At 29.0% G+C, this 18,279-nt stretch overlaps 2 protein-coding genes across 2 annotated transcripts; one reads left to right on the forward strand and one right to left on the reverse strand.

Moving 5' to 3' along the window:
• Positions 1-3,157: 3,157 nt before the first annotated feature.
• Positions 3,158-4,467, reverse strand: LOC129300580 (CASP-like protein 1E1). Its single transcript, XM_054939149.1, is given in 3 exon segments — positions 3,158-3,432; positions 3,435-3,568; positions 4,080-4,467. Coding segments are annotated over 3 exon segments (579 nt in total). The 5' UTR covers positions 4,322-4,467; the 3' UTR covers positions 3,158-3,229.
• A 10,808-nt stretch (positions 4,468-15,275) lies between these two features.
• Positions 15,276-15,725, forward strand: LOC129300579 (aquaporin PIP2-7-like). Its single transcript, XM_054939148.1, has one exon. It carries the CDS (start codon positions 15,276-15,278, stop codon positions 15,723-15,725), a length of 450 nt encoding a protein of 149 aa, XP_054795123.1.
• The last annotated feature ends 2,554 nt before the right edge of the window (positions 15,726-18,279 follow it).

Raw genomic sequence — 18,279 nt, forward strand, 5'->3', positions numbered from 1 at the left:
TAAAATCTGAATATTATATAAAATTTAATTTTTTAAAAAAGTATTTTTCTGATTTTATTACTTTCAAAAAAATATAAAATCTTATTTTTCTTTTTTAAAAAGATAAATTTCATGGAAATTTTGCTGATATCAATTTTAGGGAATTTAATCTTTCTTTTTTAAAAAAAAAAAATGTAAACCGCATGAAGGGATGGGCGAATGGATGAGAAGTACAATGAAAAGAAACACGGTAAGAAGAAAACTGTCTCCTTTCTTGTTTGTCGTTTGTGCAGTTTCTTCCGTGCGGAGAAAATATATATTTATTGCTTTGATTGAGTACAAGGGCGTTTTCTTAAAAAAAATTACATAATATCCCACATAAAAAGGTTAATTATTATAAAATTCGTTAACAACTGACATATGAAGTGATTCATAATAAATGCATTATAAATCACCTTATGCCAGTTATTAACAGATTTACAGTAATTAATTTTTTTTTGTTTTTATATTATAAATTATCTTATGCCAATTGTTAATAAATCTCGTAATAATTAATTTTTTTGTGTGAAACTTCAACATAATTCTTCCATTTTCTTATGTACTTATCCACCTCTTCCAGAATATTCTTTGAGAATTCTCCTTTTAAAAAAATACTTAGATAAATCAGATGCACCACATAATTTATAATCTGTCCAATTAAAATATTTTAAATAATCTAATAAATCTTGTGTGACATTTTTTAATTGGTTTTATTTTTATAACAAAATACATATTAATTTCTTACCTTTTCTCTCTCTTCTATCATTAATATCAAAATTAATTTATATTTAATATCATCTAAATGTCATGTTTTTATTAAACAAATTACAAATGACGTAATCACTTAGTCTACCTAAGTATTTCTTCTCCTTTCATTCAATATTATAGAATATTTTTTCAAAACATCATATTAAAAAATATAAATCTTTTAAATCTTTTAAAATGTAATTAATAACTTTTTTTAAAAAAAAATGGTCTGATTAGAAGATATAATAATAATTTTTTAATTAAAATATTATATTAAATAAAGATAAAATAAAAAATATATAATTTTAAATGTGATTAACGAACTTATTAAAAATATGAATTAGCTAAAAGTCAGTTATGAAAACAAAAAACAAGGTTGGACCAAGTTGGATATGAAATTGATGAGGGGCCGTTGATGCTCATTACTGAGAACAACAAATAACGAAGGTAGTCCTTATTTCAATCAATTCAGAACATTTTCTTTTCGTTGGTTTTGATTTATTTCCAATTCCAATGAGTTGTGGAAGAATAAGGTCATGTTTGGTACATTAAAATTGGGTCTAAGAGAAATGAAATTAGAATTGGAATCATGCTTTCAATTGTTTGGTATACATGAATACAATTCCTTATGGATTTCAATTCTACCAAAATACCTAGAATTCAATTCCATCTCCATCATGATAGAATTGCCACAATTTTATGAAATTGTCATAAGTGCCCCACATACACACTCCATCATAATGGCTAAGTTTTTTATTTTTTTTAAGGGCATTTTGGTCTTTATCTATTTTAAATACATATATTTATTAATATTATATTCAGATTCCATCTTCATACCAAACACACTTTTAAAATTCAATTCTATTCCGATTCGATTCCAATTTCAATTCCAATTCTAATTTCAATTCTATTAAAAACTCTTCCACCATATCAAACGAGGCTTAAAAAATGACAACTTAGCTGCCAATTGCCAGCATCTTGAGCCGTGGAATGGTCCCAACCACATTATGTTTGGTTGCTTTTATGGCGGCCGACCTAGAAAAATTACGTCATAAGAGCAAACTTTTTACTCAATAAAAATAGAATGATGTTTTATTTTAAAATTAAAGAAATTTATTTTTTAAATTATTACCCCACCTTCCATTTATTAAGATTGCAACATATATAGATAAGACCTTGAGTTACGTGAGACCTTTCCAGAGGAAAACTGTACCTTTTTTTCCCCCTGTTTGGGAAGGGGCAACTGAAATTTTTTCAAATATTTAGAATTATTATCTATAATTTTTAGGACAAAAAAATAAATTAGCCCTCAAATTATAACTTTGAGAGCATTTAGGTTCTAAATTCATTTTTGCTAACATTATTCCCCTTCAAATTTTGAAATTAATTAAAAAATGATATCAAAATTACATAAAAGGACTAAAACAGTACAGAACCCAAAATTGCATTAGAGAATTCAAAAAATTACCCAAAAAAAAGACTAAAAAAATTTATTGATCATTTTCTACAATTTTTATATGCTTCTTTGTTTTATTTTTTTAACTAATAGTTAAAATTAACTTTATATTAATAATATGAGCTAGATTGCTTTGTTTTTAAAATTGAAGGGAACAATGCAAGAAAAAAAAAATTAAGATCCTAAACTCTTTTAAATTTAATTTGCTCTATTACCCAACTTTTCATAACAAGGGAACACTTCTACAAGAATTGTCTCTCCCGAAAAAATGTGGGTTACAGAAACTGCCTTTAAAAAATTAGATGAATCATGTTACCTACCCCATTCTTGCTACCTAAGTATCTTGCAAGACAATTCCATAATCAACTTCTTTCCATTCTTTACCTTCTTTTCCATAACCAAACCGCTCCATACTGTCAATGAAATTTCCTTTCTATTTTTGTTGAAGAAGCAAACCGTGCTTCACAGTAATTTTGCGAGCATGTTGATGCAATTTAGTTCTTTTAACCCTTGAAATTTTATTGTTGTCATGTCACTATTGCTGATGCTTTGGGCATCTGCATCTCTTAGGTGCATGCAAAAATGTTCTTCAGTAAGGGCTGACATGGAACCACAAATTAATGCTCTGTTTCTGGTTACTTTGCATTTGAATTCAGCTCCGCAAGGCAAACATTGATGGTATTCACGTTTGAAGTTCTGATTTTACAATTCCAAAAATTTTTTAGGGTAGTTTTCCTGTCATCAATCTGCATCTTATAATAACGGCCGCATTTGTTGACTTGTTTCGTTGATATTGTTGCAGCCGAAATAGATCGGCGGATCTGGATTCAATCTGATATATATATATATATATATATATGAGAAGGGTGAAGAAGTGAACAATAGTCAATCTTTTATCGTTGGATGAAGATATAAAATTAAACGAAAGAAGCAAGAAGAAGAGAATATGAAAGTTTATTAATGGGTTGAAACAACAAATGAGAGACAGAAACAGAGTGGAAATGAGCACTAATAAATGGCCCTGAGGGCAGGAAGGAGGAGGAGGAGGAGGAAGGTTAAGGATGAAAGAAGAGACAAAAGAGAAGCAGCAGCGACTTGATGGCAGAATCTGGAGAAGACATTGCAGACTTTGTGCCATTGAAGATGGGAATTGCCTTGGAAGCCAATCACTCCCACAGCTATGGCGCCTCCACAGGCTGAGAACAGCAATCCACCATCACTGAGTCCATCACTCTCATCACTGCTTCAAGTCCTCTGCTTCTTCTTCCTCCTCTGCTTGCAACCCCTCCTACTACAGCACTCACCCCTGCGTACCCACATGCTATTGCATTCGCCACCACAAAGTACCTGGTTCATGCATCCACATCTTTTACTCAGCTCCTTTTTTCCAGAAAAATGGAGAAATTAATGTTTTAAACTATTATAGAAAGAAATTCCATTTTTAGTAATTAGAAAATAGATTAGAAATATATAAAACTCATGACATGTTTAACCGCTTAGCTTAAGCTATTAAGATGAAGTAAGCAATTCTCAAAAGTACTTCATATAAAAACTCAACATGGTATCAAAAAACTATTTCAAAGGCATATGAGACTAAAAAAAAAAAGAGTATAATTCTAGAGAAGAAGAAAAAGAAGAAGATGGAATAAAAAAAAGAGTAACATTAAGAGAGTATTAGAGAAAGAAATCTCACATCTAGTAATTAAAAAGTAGATTAAGAATATATAAAGTTTAAAAGATTTCTAATCAAGTAACTTAAATTACTTTAGTGAACCAGACAATCTTTTGAAACGCTTAATATAAAAGCCTGGCTTAACCTGATTTTCAATGATAGTGGACATGAGTGGAGAGGACTTACACGAAGGCAGACACGTAATGGTACTTAGCAGGAACAGGAAGGTTGATAGTTAAAGCATCCGAGATCTTGAGATCTACCAGCTTCGTCTGCTTATCTATGCCAACCAGAACAGCGGCAACAAGAGAGAACACCAACCCTAAAACCCTCAACAGCAAATCACAGGCCTTGGCTTTCTTGCTCTCGTAACTATAATTTGCAATGTTGGCTCCAGATCCTCCTTCTCCTGCTTTGCTCATCTCCATCTCTGATCCTTCAATTAAAAGTTGTGCAGAAGAGGGAATATGGGTGATGTCTTAAATAGGCGAGGATGGATCCGTCACGAGGTCAAAAAATGGGACTGTGTTGAATGCTGAAGGAAATCCATGCCATTGTGTTTCTGTGTGGAAGGCTGGAAGCATTAATGGCGCAAGGTAAGCGATAAGCGACAAGATACAACAGTTCATCACATTTAAGTGTCGCGAACTAATTGCTACTGTAACACTTAACCAACAGCCGTGTGGTGTACCACTGCATCGTATATCACTTACAAATATTTTTTACCTCATAAAAAAAAGGACATTTTTAAGTAAAATCATACTTAGCTATAAAATTTATTAAATATATTTTATAATTTTATTTTTTTAAAATATAAATATAAATTTTTAAAAATACTTTTCATTTAATACTTTCTTGGTGAAAGAATATTAAAGGGAGAGAATATATAAAAAGTGTAATATTAAAAAAAAATATAATTAATTAAATTTTTTTAATCAAAGTGTCTTATATTTTGGGATATCAAATTTTTTTAAAAAATATTTTATAATTTACAACAAAGGTAATATTTTCAAGGGCAAAAATACCCAATAAACTGTTGGCCAAGAGTATCCACTATTCAATAGTCAAAAGTGAAGAAAAGTGCATGAGTGCTCAAGAAGTTACTTTTTTGGTGCATCTGTAATCAAACCATTTAAAATTCAAAAATGTTAACCATTATATTGTAGTAACAGTTTAGTTACAGATGCATTGAAAAAATAATTTCTTAAGCACTCATACACTTTTTCTCATTTTAAATTATTAGATGCTTCTGATCGACGACTTTTTAAATATTTTTGTCTCTTTTCCCTGTTTTCAACTCGTTACCACAAAAACAAGTTTAAGTCAAATCATTATATATTCTCTCTATCTTAAATTATAAAATACTTTTAAATAAAATCATACATATCAATAAAGCTCATTAACTACATGTTATAACTTAATTTTTTTCAAATAAAAATATAAATTTTTGAAAATGCCTTTCATTTAATATTCTATTTATGAAAGAATATTAAAGAGAGAATATAACAGGGAGGATAATGTTAAAAAAATATCATTAATGAAACCCATTTTTTCTCAAAACATCTTATATTTTGGAATATTAAATTTTCTCAAAAATGTCTTATAATTTAAGACAAAGGGAGTAATAATTTTTGCTATCTTAATTAGTGTAAATACATCATTATCAAAGAGAATACTAGACAAAGTATTAACTAAAAGAGGTTTTATTTAGCAACATATAAAAAGATTTGAATGTTAATAAAATATAATATCTTATAATTTAAGACAGAGGGAGTATAATTTTTTGTTATCTTAATTAGTGTAAATACATCATTATCAAAGAGAATATTAGACAAAGTTATTAACTAAAAGAGGTTTTATTTAGCAACATATAAAAAGATTTAAATGTTAATAAAATATAATGACATTATTTAATTCATATGACTGACCTTTTATATATATATATATATATATAAACAGTTACTAGTTAAAACACTACTAATTTAAAAGCTAGTAATGAGTAGACAAAAAGAAGTCGTAACAAAATATGTTTATCCACTACATTATTGTAGCATCAGCAAGCGAGTCTGAAAATTAAATCACCAGCAGCTCATCCTATATTCAAGGGTAGCATGTGAGTTCCAATCCAAGCATGTCATCATCATAATTCATGATGAAGATAAAATAGCGCCCCTCTTTTAATCTTATTCATCAGATAGAGAGAAAATTAATTTTAATTTTATTTATATAATACTTTATTATTTTTTATGTTTATTTTTTCGTTTATATCTTTATTAAATGTTAAAAAAATTATTGAAAATATAGTTTTTTTTCTCTTTATTAGAGAGTATAAGTAAAAACTTGTTAAATTTTAAAGGTTTTCTTAACACCTTCTACTACATATATTAGCGTTGTCAGTGTGAAAATCAGAAGAAATGGGTCCATATGGAATCGGAATTGAGTTGGTTGGGTTGATGAGTTTGGGAAAAAGAGTGGAAAAAATGAATTTGATGAATAATTAGGAAGCAATTAATTAGAAGAAGGTGGTGAGCTGGGTGAGTGGCGTGGATTGCATATGACTGCGGGATTCCCGTCACATCACGCCCTCATCATTCACCGTTCCTGAAATGGATTCCCTCCTCCGAAACTGTTGGACCGTCCACATTATTGGAGGGTTTAAATTTAATATTTTTTGTTTAAAATAAAAAATTATATAATAAATTTTTTATTTGTCTGTACAGTCTAAATTTAATATAAATTATTCATATTTAATATTAAATATTTTATAAATTAATTTTTTAGATATATTTAATATATAAATTTTTAATAAATTTATTCACCTATTTGTGCAGTCCAAATTTAATATAATATTTCATATTTAATATCAAATATTTTATAAATTAATTTTTTTGAATATTTTTAAACAATAGGTTCAATATTAATTTTTTTAATAATTTTTATGAATTAAATATGGACTACTCATAATAAATTTAGATTATCTAGACTAATAAATGGATTGTTAAAATTTATAATTTTTATTTTAAAATATATGAAATAAAAAAATATTAAATTTGGATGTTTAAAATTAATAAGAGGGTGGGAGGAGGATAGGAAGAAGGGGCAGCACGAGTACAGAAACCAAGTCCCATCATTCCTATGTATCTCTTTCACATGTTTAGCCCTTCATTTGCTTATTTATATCTTATTCATTCTTATCAAATTTTCAAGAGAATGATAAAGAGATTTTAAAAATATTAATTAATTTAAATTAGATTTTAAGTATTAAATTTAAAAATTTTTTACACAATCGATCAATTTTGTAATTATGTTCTAATAAATTACAACTTATATTCTGTTAAATTTTAAAATACATGTTATAAATTCATTATAATAAAATTATACAATTATAAAATTGAGTTATAAATTCTTAAAATTTTACCACTTGAAACTTAATTAATTAATTTTTGGGACCTCCCAATCATATCTCAATTTTCAAGGTTAAAATATATAAAATTTGGGATTTGCGCAAGAACTCTCTTATTTTAAAAAATTTTAAAATTAATATTTTTATTTACTATAAAGCTTTCCTACATTCTTTTCAATTATTTTATCAATAGAAGCATTCATATCATTGAGAAAAAAAAAAAAACATGTAGGATGCACAGGGTTGGGGAAGGTAATTGCCCCCATTAAAATAACAAAAATTGTTTTGATTTTAATTAAAATGCACTTGCCTCTCTCTAAAATTATATTTCCTCCCGGAAAAAATCAATTATCCCATACTCTCTTTAAAAGTATCAAGTACTACATATTTAAAAATATTATTTACTCTTATACTTATTATAAGAGTAAATTTATGACACAAATGAAACTAATATACATTTTTAAACTTTTCAAGTATTTTATTTATATATTACTTTAATTAATATTTAGAATCATATTTTCCAAAAATATCAATATTTATATTTAGTTAAATATTACCCCCTTTCAATAAATTTTTTGAGTCCTTCACTATATATGGCATTCACTATATATGTTTTTTAATATAACATGACAACTTTTATTAATAAAATAACTTAAAAATAATAGTAGTGGAGCCTATTGTAAAAAAAAAAGTTAGAGAAATTAATTTTAAATTTTTAAACGTGAAAGAAGCATGTGCATCTGTTTTAAATTTAAAGGAGTTTTATATATCTTAGTTAATTTTTAATATATATTTGCATGCTTATTTAATAAATTATTCAGCAAGAAAGAGCTCCTTTGTATTTTAGGATATTAGTCATTACTAGGTTTATCTTAACGTGGAAAGTTTCCCATCAAATAGATTAGTGTTTAATAATGTACTCATTTTGGATCACAACATAAATTATTTTTTAAAAGCTTTATTTGATTCAAAATATAAGGCATTGGATATGTGCTATATTTTTTTTAATTATACTCTTACTTTATTAAATAATTAATAAGGTATTTTGAATAAGTCAAATATTATATTTATTACATTCAATAGCAAAATTGAAAAGATATAAAAATTTTAGAAAATTAATATTTTAATCAATTTTTTTAAAAATTAATAACAATTACTTATATTATAATTTAAAGAAAGTAAGTATATATGAAGAAATAATATATAAACTGGAGCTTGAAATGCTTTAAGTTGAATTAAAATGTGGTGTTGATTGTCCCACTCCCACCATCCTATTTGTACCCTCCTCATTTGGGTTATCTCTTTTGATTTTGCTGAGTAATTCCTAGCAAGTGCTATCTGTAATATCTTAAATTTTTAATTATGAAACTAATTATTAATTAGGGGTAAATTAGTGGGTAGTTGGGATTTTGAATGGTAAACTTATATTTTGGTATGTTGGATGTTAAATAAATAGAATTGAGTGGAACAACGATGTTTCAGAGCAAAATATGTGACCATGGTGAGATGTTCTTTATCGTGCCATATGTTGTAGCATATGCTGCACACGCTGTGGCACAAAACTTTAAAAAAATTGATGTGTGGTCAACTTATGGGATCAGAAGGAAAGAGGTAGGGGAATGCAAGAGAGAGGAGGAGAAGGCTTGTCTCTACTAGGGCATCGAATCTTGGAGCCTTGAGAGGTATTTTCAAATAGCCACTTATCAAATAAGTTTTATACTGTCCTAAACTTCGATTTTACTTTAATTTCTCTTAATTTAAGTTATAAAAAAATTGAATCAAAGAGTTTTAATGAATTTATTTCTTACCCTATAGTAATAAAAAGATTCTTGAAAATCAAACTAAGATTTCGTGACTAATTTAAAAAGTTATGATTAAACTTTAAGACTCTAGGCTGAGGTTTAGCCCTAACTTGATAGTGGAAAGGGGTAAAAATTTGGTGTAAGATGTGTTGAGATTTGTAGAAGTGATAGGAAGGTTAAAGAGGGTGATTAAGACTTAAAGTGGCTACGTGAAAGAAAATGAATGGTTAATTATGGATAATAGTGATAATTAGTACTTGTGGTCAATTTATAAATTGACCAATAGTGATAATTTGTGTAGAGCATATGCAATTTGAGAAAGTGAAAGTGAGTTGTGATGTTAAGTACTAGAAAGACAATTATAAGTAACCTTTTTAGTAACAAAAGGGTTAAGATAACTGAATAATTCACTCTGTTTTATTAATTTGCTTAAATATTTGTGAGTAATAATGTAATACTTTATATGTGTTTTGAAATTATTGCATGTTTGTGATATTGAGATATTGTGCTTAGAATTATGTATAAGTATGTTACTATGGAAATAATTTTAAAGAATTGATTTGTAAAATATACATATATATATATACACACACATATATATATATACATACATATATATATATATGTATATGTATATAATATGTGTATATAAGGCTTGAATTACAAACATGTGGTTTGTATTTGAGAAAATTTGAGCATAATCATGTTAAGGGTGAGAGTTCGCCGATAAGGAAGAGTAGTGAAAGACCATATATCATATATTCTTTTGAGTGCTCGACAAGGTACGATGTTAGAGATTTTATCCTGAGTGCCCATATAGGTACAGTGTTAAGATTGATGCTTCTAAGCATCTGTGAGATATAATGTTAGAGTGACGGCACCTCGATCATGTGTGATAGGGAAAAATCATAATTTGAAAATAGGACAGAATACTATAGCCAGGTGATTCTACCACAAAAGATGTACGTAGATCAATGTGTGTGATTGGTCCAATGGAGCCTTTGGTTTCAGTCGGGATGATATGGATGATCGGATGGTAGGAAGATCGTGCTGGTGTGTGAAAATAGTTTTACAAAAATGGATGTGTCTATGTGGGTGGGTGGGTGTGTGTGTGTGTGTGTGTGTGTGGGTGTGTGTGAGCGTGTGTGTGTGTGTGTGAGCTTTACTTGTTTATAGTTATTCCAATGAATTGATAGTCATGAATTATTCTATTATTGATATGTGTATCTCATCTCGTGATTATATTTTTACAAGTTTTGATAGTGAACAAGGCAAAAGGAAAGATTCAAGACAAGCGTAGTGGTGCTATCGCTGTGCTTCAAGAGTTTTGTGTAATGAATTTTGTTATAAATATTTAATAATTTAAATTTCCATAGGAATGCATAAGCATGTCTTATCAACATGTGAATTATTTTTATGGAAATCTTAGCTTGATGTGTGATATTAATGTGATTTGTAAGGCTAAGATAAGGGTGCAAATGTATGGTGGATGTGTGAATATTTAGAGAATGACTGTTTATATATAGAAAATTACGAAAAATCAGCTCTGTTATGTGTAGAAGGGTAGTTTGATGACCAAATTTGTGTGAATGTGTGATTGCATTGATATTATTGCTAATCAGGTGAAATATGTTCTATTGAATGTGGTCAAGCCTTTAGAAGTGACTAATGATATAAGGGTTAAATTTGGGGTACTTGAAAATTGGGTGAAAATGACAAAAAGTGGCTATTTTATATTTGGGTATTCAATTTTCAAATTGGTTAGCTTGTTAAATAAGTTTTATATAGGCTCTTGAATCACTTTATCGAATTTCATATGAAGAAATAGCACACATCACAAATTCAAATCAGTGAGCCGTCACTGATAGTAAAATCTGATACGCGCGTCGCAAAGCATGGATTTCTTGCTTTTTACCACACTGTGGCATATGACCATTTTTTTGAAACGTGTTATTTTGCTTCGATTTTCCCATCATGTAATGCTTCTATAAGTTGTAGGCTTTCGTTAAGCAATAAAATATACATTTGATTAGTTTTTAATGGTTTTTGAAAGGTTGAGATTTCAAATTTAAAGCATTTATATTCAATATTTTCAATATTTATTATTTCGATAACATGAGAGATCTGCAAGGTCTTTAATTGTATTTGTATAAATTAAGTGTGATAATTTGGTAATGCGTGGTGTCATGACAAATTATCAATTTAAAAAATAATTTATTCAACTACATAAATATATAATTAAATTTTTTGACCTCAATATAAACCAGATTTGATCATTTGACATCAACATTAGAGAAATGACACATATTGTTTATAATTCATAAATTATATGATTCGTAATAAAATTTATAGTATATATATAATTTATGAACGAATCATGTTGATATTGATTTTACAAAATGTTGAATCTCATATATAGAATATTGAATCTCATGTGTAATTAATACATAATATGACTTCCAATTTATTTATATCTTAAAATGTCAACATCAACTAGAATTGGATGGAAGAAAATTTAAAATGGATACGGAACATGACATGACTTAATAAAAAAGTATCTTTCACTAACTTAAGAATAATTGAACTCTTTAGTTTCAATTATTAAATATTAATAGATTATAGATAGCGTAACTTATTGTTGTGGAAAGAAATCTTAGCAGTTGTAGCACGGAAGGCAAGCATTAAAGGTGGAATCACTCATTTGGCGACATGTCATATCTGTCACGTACACGCCCCTCTTTCTGTTCACATGCACGCGCTCTCTCTGTTTATATATATATATATATATATTAAAATAAAAACGATGAGGGCATTTACATCCTAGTAACTCGCCGCTCCAAAAGTATGTTTCCAAATTTAAGAACTACCCATAATGATATTTGTAAGTCATTTATTAACAAAATTTTTATATTATTAACAATATTTAAGCCAGCGATCTTATATATCATGAGTTAAATTTTTATTAAATAAAATATTTTTTAATAATTCTTTATTAATTTTTTTAATTTCATCCTAAAAGAAAAAAGGTAGAAATATTAAAATTTATTATTTAAAAAGAAATTATTTTCAAGGCAATTTTGTTTTGTAACAAGAAGTTGACAATGATTGAAATGATATATGGAGTGAGTGTGAAATAGCTTTAGGACTATAACTACTTAAAGCAATGCTTAAGTGTAGAGTGAGTAATATAAGCCAAATCTAACGTCCAAATAAACCTAAAAAACTTTAAGGCAGGGTTTAACATTAGAAAAAAAAATAGTTACACCCGAATAAACCCGACAAAAATACTTTTAAACAACATGTGTGTGTGTGCGGGCGCGTGCGTGTAAAAAAATGAATTAAACTACGCCAGACAAGATGCCCGAACTGAATAAAAGGTAACACGAATCCAATTTCTTTTTTTTATAGGAACACAATTCAAATTTCCACAAATGAGAGATAACATATTCGCAACTCGCACGCCTCACGAAAACCCTTTCGAGCTTCCCTTCTTGTCCAATCATCATATCTCATGTCGCAACCCACACACCTTTGAGCTCTGACTCTTCTTGTCATACAATTGCCATCATTGATGTCACACCTGAAATGCGACGTAGACGGCGTGAGAGTGGAAGTTCTGGCCTTTAGAAAGAAGACCGGAGAAATGGGAGTCGCTACCAAAATTTTGAGGAAAATCTCAAAAAAACCGTTTAAAAGCGGATAAGGGTGGTCTGCGAAAATGAAAAATAGGTTCGGGAGTTGTTTGAGTATGGAGAAGGTGTTAGGCACCCTACAGCACCCATTCGCGAGAACGGTTACCTAAAGTTTATTGTGCGATATTAATATAGTTTTAAAATTATTTTAATTATCCCTTTTATATTCATGTGTTTGACATAAAAATGATAACAATTAAACGAGAAATATTTATTTATTTACGGGGAGGCCTTGACTCAGAATCTGGTTCTGAGACTTACGTACCCTGTGATAGGGATTAAAATCCACATAATTCGAGCTTAGAATATTGTCTATGGTTTTCCTTATTTTAAATTCTCATAAAAGAGGAAAAAACTTATCACTCGCAAACAAAACAATTTTTATAAATTGCGTGTTGGTATGATTTAATTTGCAAAGATAATTTTTCTATTCCCATTTAGTTTTGAAACTATTTTCTCTGTTATACCTTTTTTTTTTGAAAATTCACTTTGTCAACATAAAAAAATATATTTCTTTAAAAAAAATTAAATATGTCTACGGAGATTTATTGTCACTCGTGGACATTCAAATAATTCAAATGATTTGAAGGTCATTTCGTGAATATATTAATTTAATTAATTTAAAAAAATGTTTACTATTTTATTTTATTTACAAAAATTATATATAAATTGAAAATCACATTATCTGTGAGGATTTATTATGATAATATTACTTTAAATCTCTTTGAAAATTCCTTAAATCTCCACACAAAAATAAACTTAGATATTTATCAATTTAAGTTAGAGAAGAAAAATAAATAAATAAATAAATAAAATTAATGATTATAGAGAATCATTGGAATTCATATCGTTATATATACAAGTTGGATCTATCCACCTGCGAAACCTTATTAATTTTCACGATATATTACCATTTTAAAATGCCTATGCGGATTTCTTAAAAATCTCACATGGCTAATAAATTAAAAAGATAAAAATTAACATTATGATCCAACCGCATCCAGAATGGTCACCATAAAATTAACAATTTTTCATAATCAACTAACAAATTCTCATGATTAATAAGCAAACATGATTTGATCACTAAGGAGCATAAAAAAAATAAAATATGATTCAAACCCATAACCACACTCTCGTGTACTTGTCTACCGTGCAATGCAAAGATAGTTTCAAACATTCATTTAGCAAATACATGTATGGAGCTTGTGAACACCGTATTTTGTCCGGACATTTTTTTTAAATTTAATAAAATAATAATAAATAGTCAAAAATATAAAAAAATATAAAAATAAAATTTAATCCTTTTTTAGGATTATATTTTTAAAATAAAAAATTTTATTTAAATCTTTTAAGATCTCTCTAAATTATCCCAATCATTCAAAAATATTGAGAGTTAACTTTGAGAGTTAAATTTCTCTCCTTAAATTTTATTTTTCTTTTTTAAAAAATACATACTGTGTGTGTGTGTGTGTGTTAATTTAATCTAAAAAAATTATTAAAATCAAAAAAAGGTTGGATGAAACACAAGCCTTGTGCAGTTCACATACACACAATTTTGGCGCACACACACTCTTAGCATACACAGGGATAGGACATCACACACAAAAAAGAAAACTAAAGGAATAGATACAGCCACAGCCCAAAAGAGATGAAGAAGACGTGCATGAAAGAAGAAGAAAGCCAAAGACACATAGAAAGACATAGAAACACAGAAGGAGAACCAAACTGCCACCAGCCAAAACATGCATGCATGCATGCAATAGACAGAGAACAAACCTTTACCTCTGAAAAAGAGAGCAGAGAGCAAGCGAAAAACTGGACATGCACACAAAAGAAGCATACATGAAACACAGAAGCAAGAATGTAGCACCCACACGCTAGCTGAAAATGAGCATAAAAAAGCAGAAAAGCTGAGAAAGAGGGAAGAGAGATCGAGAGTATAAAACGCAGATCATAGCTGGACAAAAAAAAAGGCCAAAATAGAGACAGAGAGAGGGACCGAAAGAAGTAAAAACATGGTGAAAAGAGAATGGAGAAAAAACTGGAAGAAAGGAGAGAACACAGACCGCATGCACACAGAAAAAAATAGACAGTAGGAAGGAACGAGGGGACCGAGAGAAAAAATGGAACTGGAGAGAGAAAAACCAGACATAAAAATGAAGGAAAAACAGAGCATGGAGAGAAGGAGAAATAGGAACATTTCAGCGTGAGAGAAGAGGGAGGAGAGACGGAAAAAGAGAGAGCCATAACGTGAGAGAGAGGCGAGACCGAGGAAGAGTCTGAGAGAGGAGGAAAAACTGAAAGGAAAACAGAGTACAGAATGAGAGACCGAAAAAAAAACGAAGCAAAAATAGAGCACAATAAGAGACACAAGAGAGAGAGAGAGAGAGAGAGAGAGACGGAGTGAGAGACAAGAAGGAGGACGAGAGAGAGAAGGAGACATAGAAAGAACCAGTGAAGGAGAAGTAGAACACACAGACGAAGCATGCGTGAGGAAGCTCGAGAAAGAAGAAATGCCGAGTTTATCACCATCCTTCTCTTCCTCTATGTCACCATCGCTACTATTATCAGCCACACAAAAAAGCAGCTCAGCTTCTGTAATAGTGTGGGCTTCCTAGGCATCACTTGGGCCTTCAGTAGCATGATCTTCATCCTCGTTTACTGCATCGCCAATATCACTGGTGGCCACATCAATCCTGCAGTTACATTCGAATTGTTCTTAGCCAGGAAGGTGACGTTCATCCAAGCTTTAGTGTATAAGGTGGCTCAATGCTTGGGAGCTATTTGTGGTACTGGACTGGTCAAGGCTCGGTGGTGGCCTAGTTGTGGACGTATTGCTTTGGAAGAATTAGTGCAGAGGGGTCATGGTTTTGGTTTTATCAACAGCAATATGGATGGAAAATTACCTACAAATAAGTTAAAGAAGATAGAGTAGGGTGCAAGTGGATCCCTGCGTCTAGTTAGGGAGTATAGAAATGGGTGTTCAACATATCAACAAAGAGCATTAATTCTCATCCTGATCTCTGAAGTCTGAATTGATGGTAAGATTTCTATCTTATATCTCTTTAGTTACAAAACTTGCCAGTTGTTAATTTACTCCATAAACTCTTAAGTATATTTGCTTCAAATATCATCAATCAATATGTTTATAAGTTAGTTCTTTTAAATGCTAAAGCTACTGGATGTTTTTATTATTTCTTATTTATTTGCATTATTATGTCACCATTGGAAAGGAGTTCCATTTTTCTTTTTAGATGAATTTTGAATTTTGTAATTGAGATCCAAAAAATAATAGAGTGTATACTTATTTGTTACTTATTTGTCGTGTGAAATTTTAAGAATTTTATAAACATTTAAAATGAGCTTATACCATGTAAATCAATAAGATTTTGTAGGTATAAAAATCCAACTTGTATCTATATGGGTTTCAAAGGCTCATTATTAAAATTAATTCTCTCTTTATAATAAATATTTAAGTCTCATGTGAGATTTCAAGAATCTTCGTAGAGACTTAAATTAATCACATTATCGTGTAGGATAATAAATCCTCATAGAAATTGTGATTCACAATTTATATGGTAAATAAATAAACCAATTTGTGAATAAATGAAAATTTTTTTTATAATTTTTAATTAATTAAATTAATGAATTTAAATTATAATTATATTTTCTAATTAAATCTTTTGGTTATGTGAGATTTTTGAAACTCCGTAGACCTTTAAGATAATCGTACTACCTTGTGAGTCAATAAGGCTTCGCATGTATAACGATTAAGATTTTTATATTAAAAAATATGTATTATATAATTACGCATTAAAATATGTTTAAAGTGAATATTCTTTAATCCTTTTATCATGTGAGACTTTGAATCTCTAAAGATATTCAGAATAATCTCGTGTCGTGTAAATCAATAAGATTTCGCAGATATGAGAGCAAAACTTATATATTAAATTAACTCTCTTTTTATAATCTAAATTAATAATTTATTTAAGTTCCATGTGAGATTTCAAGAATCTTCATGGGGACTTAAATTAATCACATTATCGTATGGGATAATAAGTTCTCGCAGATATAGTGATTTTCAATTTTTATAATAAATAAGTAATTTTTGTAAATAATCATATAATATATAATTTAAGAAACTTAATTAACCAAATTAATGTATTTAAATTGTAACCATATTTACCGATTATATCTTTTAGTCATATGAGATTTTTGAATCTCCGTAGGCTTCTAAGATCATCATATTATCGTATGAGTCAATAAGACTCTACAGATATAATGATTTAGTTTTTAAAATATATATATATATATATATTATATTAATATAATCACATTAAAAATGTATTTAAATTTAATTCTTTTATCATGTGAGATTTAAAATCTCCGCAAATATTTAGGATAATCATATTACCGTATAAGTCAATAAGGCTATGTAAGTATGATGATTAAAATTTTTCAAAACATGTATCTACATGCTAAAAATTATTATCAATATTTAAAAATGTACATAAGAATATAAATAAATAAATTAAATTATTAATTTTTTCTATCGTGTGAGATTTTAGAATCTCCGCAGATATTTAGAGCAATTGTATTACCGTATGAACCAATAAGGTTCTGCAGGTACTGCGATTAAAATTCCCAATCATAAAATATAAAGAAAAATAATTTTAAACCCTTTCCTTTCTTTATTCCAAAAATTCAAAAATGGAGAAAATAATTAAAATTAAATTACCTTTTGCAATTTAAAACACACATATCAAAATTTCAGAAATTATTTTATTTGCAAAATGGTGAATTGTTTCTAATTAATTTCTCTTCAAAAAATATATGTTCACCAACAATTTTTAAATCCGAACTACGTGGACTTTGATCCCTATCACATGGTACGTAGGCCTCAGAGTCAGATTCTGAGTCAAGTCCGTCCTCCCTCATAAATAAATAAATATTTCTCATCTAATTCTTATCATTTTTATTAAACATATGAATATAAAAAGGATAATTAAAATAATTATAAAACCATACTAATAAAGCACAGCAAACTTCAGGTAACCGTTTTAATGAACGAGTGTTGTGGTGTACCTAACACCTTCCCCATACTCAACTAACTCCTGAACCTATTCTCTGATTATGCAGATCACCCTTAACCTCCATTAATCGGTTTCCCGAGATTTCCCTCAAAATTTTGGTGGCGACTCCTCGTTTATGCGGTTCCCGCCGTAAAGGCCGGGACCTCCGCTTGCATGCCATCCGCATTGCATTTTTTTGGGTGCGACAGAGCTAAACCAGGATCATTCTTTCAACACACTAGTATATTGAGCTGAACCCAAATCATTCATCCGACACATACATACATACATTGAGTTAATCCCCAATTCCTTAGTTCAACACATACATATATGGTGCTAAACCCAAATCTTCCAGCCAATCAATTGAATAAGGAGAACACAAAAAAAAAAGAATCTTTCTAATTTCAGTTCCAGATT

This window comes from Prosopis cineraria, unplaced genomic scaffold, assembly GCF_029017545.1.
Source record: "Prosopis cineraria cultivar Desert tree isolate PC_DT_omini unplaced genomic scaffold, ASM2901754v1 PC1659, whole genome shotgun sequence".
NCBI classification, from domain to species: domain Eukaryota; kingdom Viridiplantae; phylum Streptophyta; class Magnoliopsida; order Fabales; family Fabaceae; genus Prosopis; species Prosopis cineraria.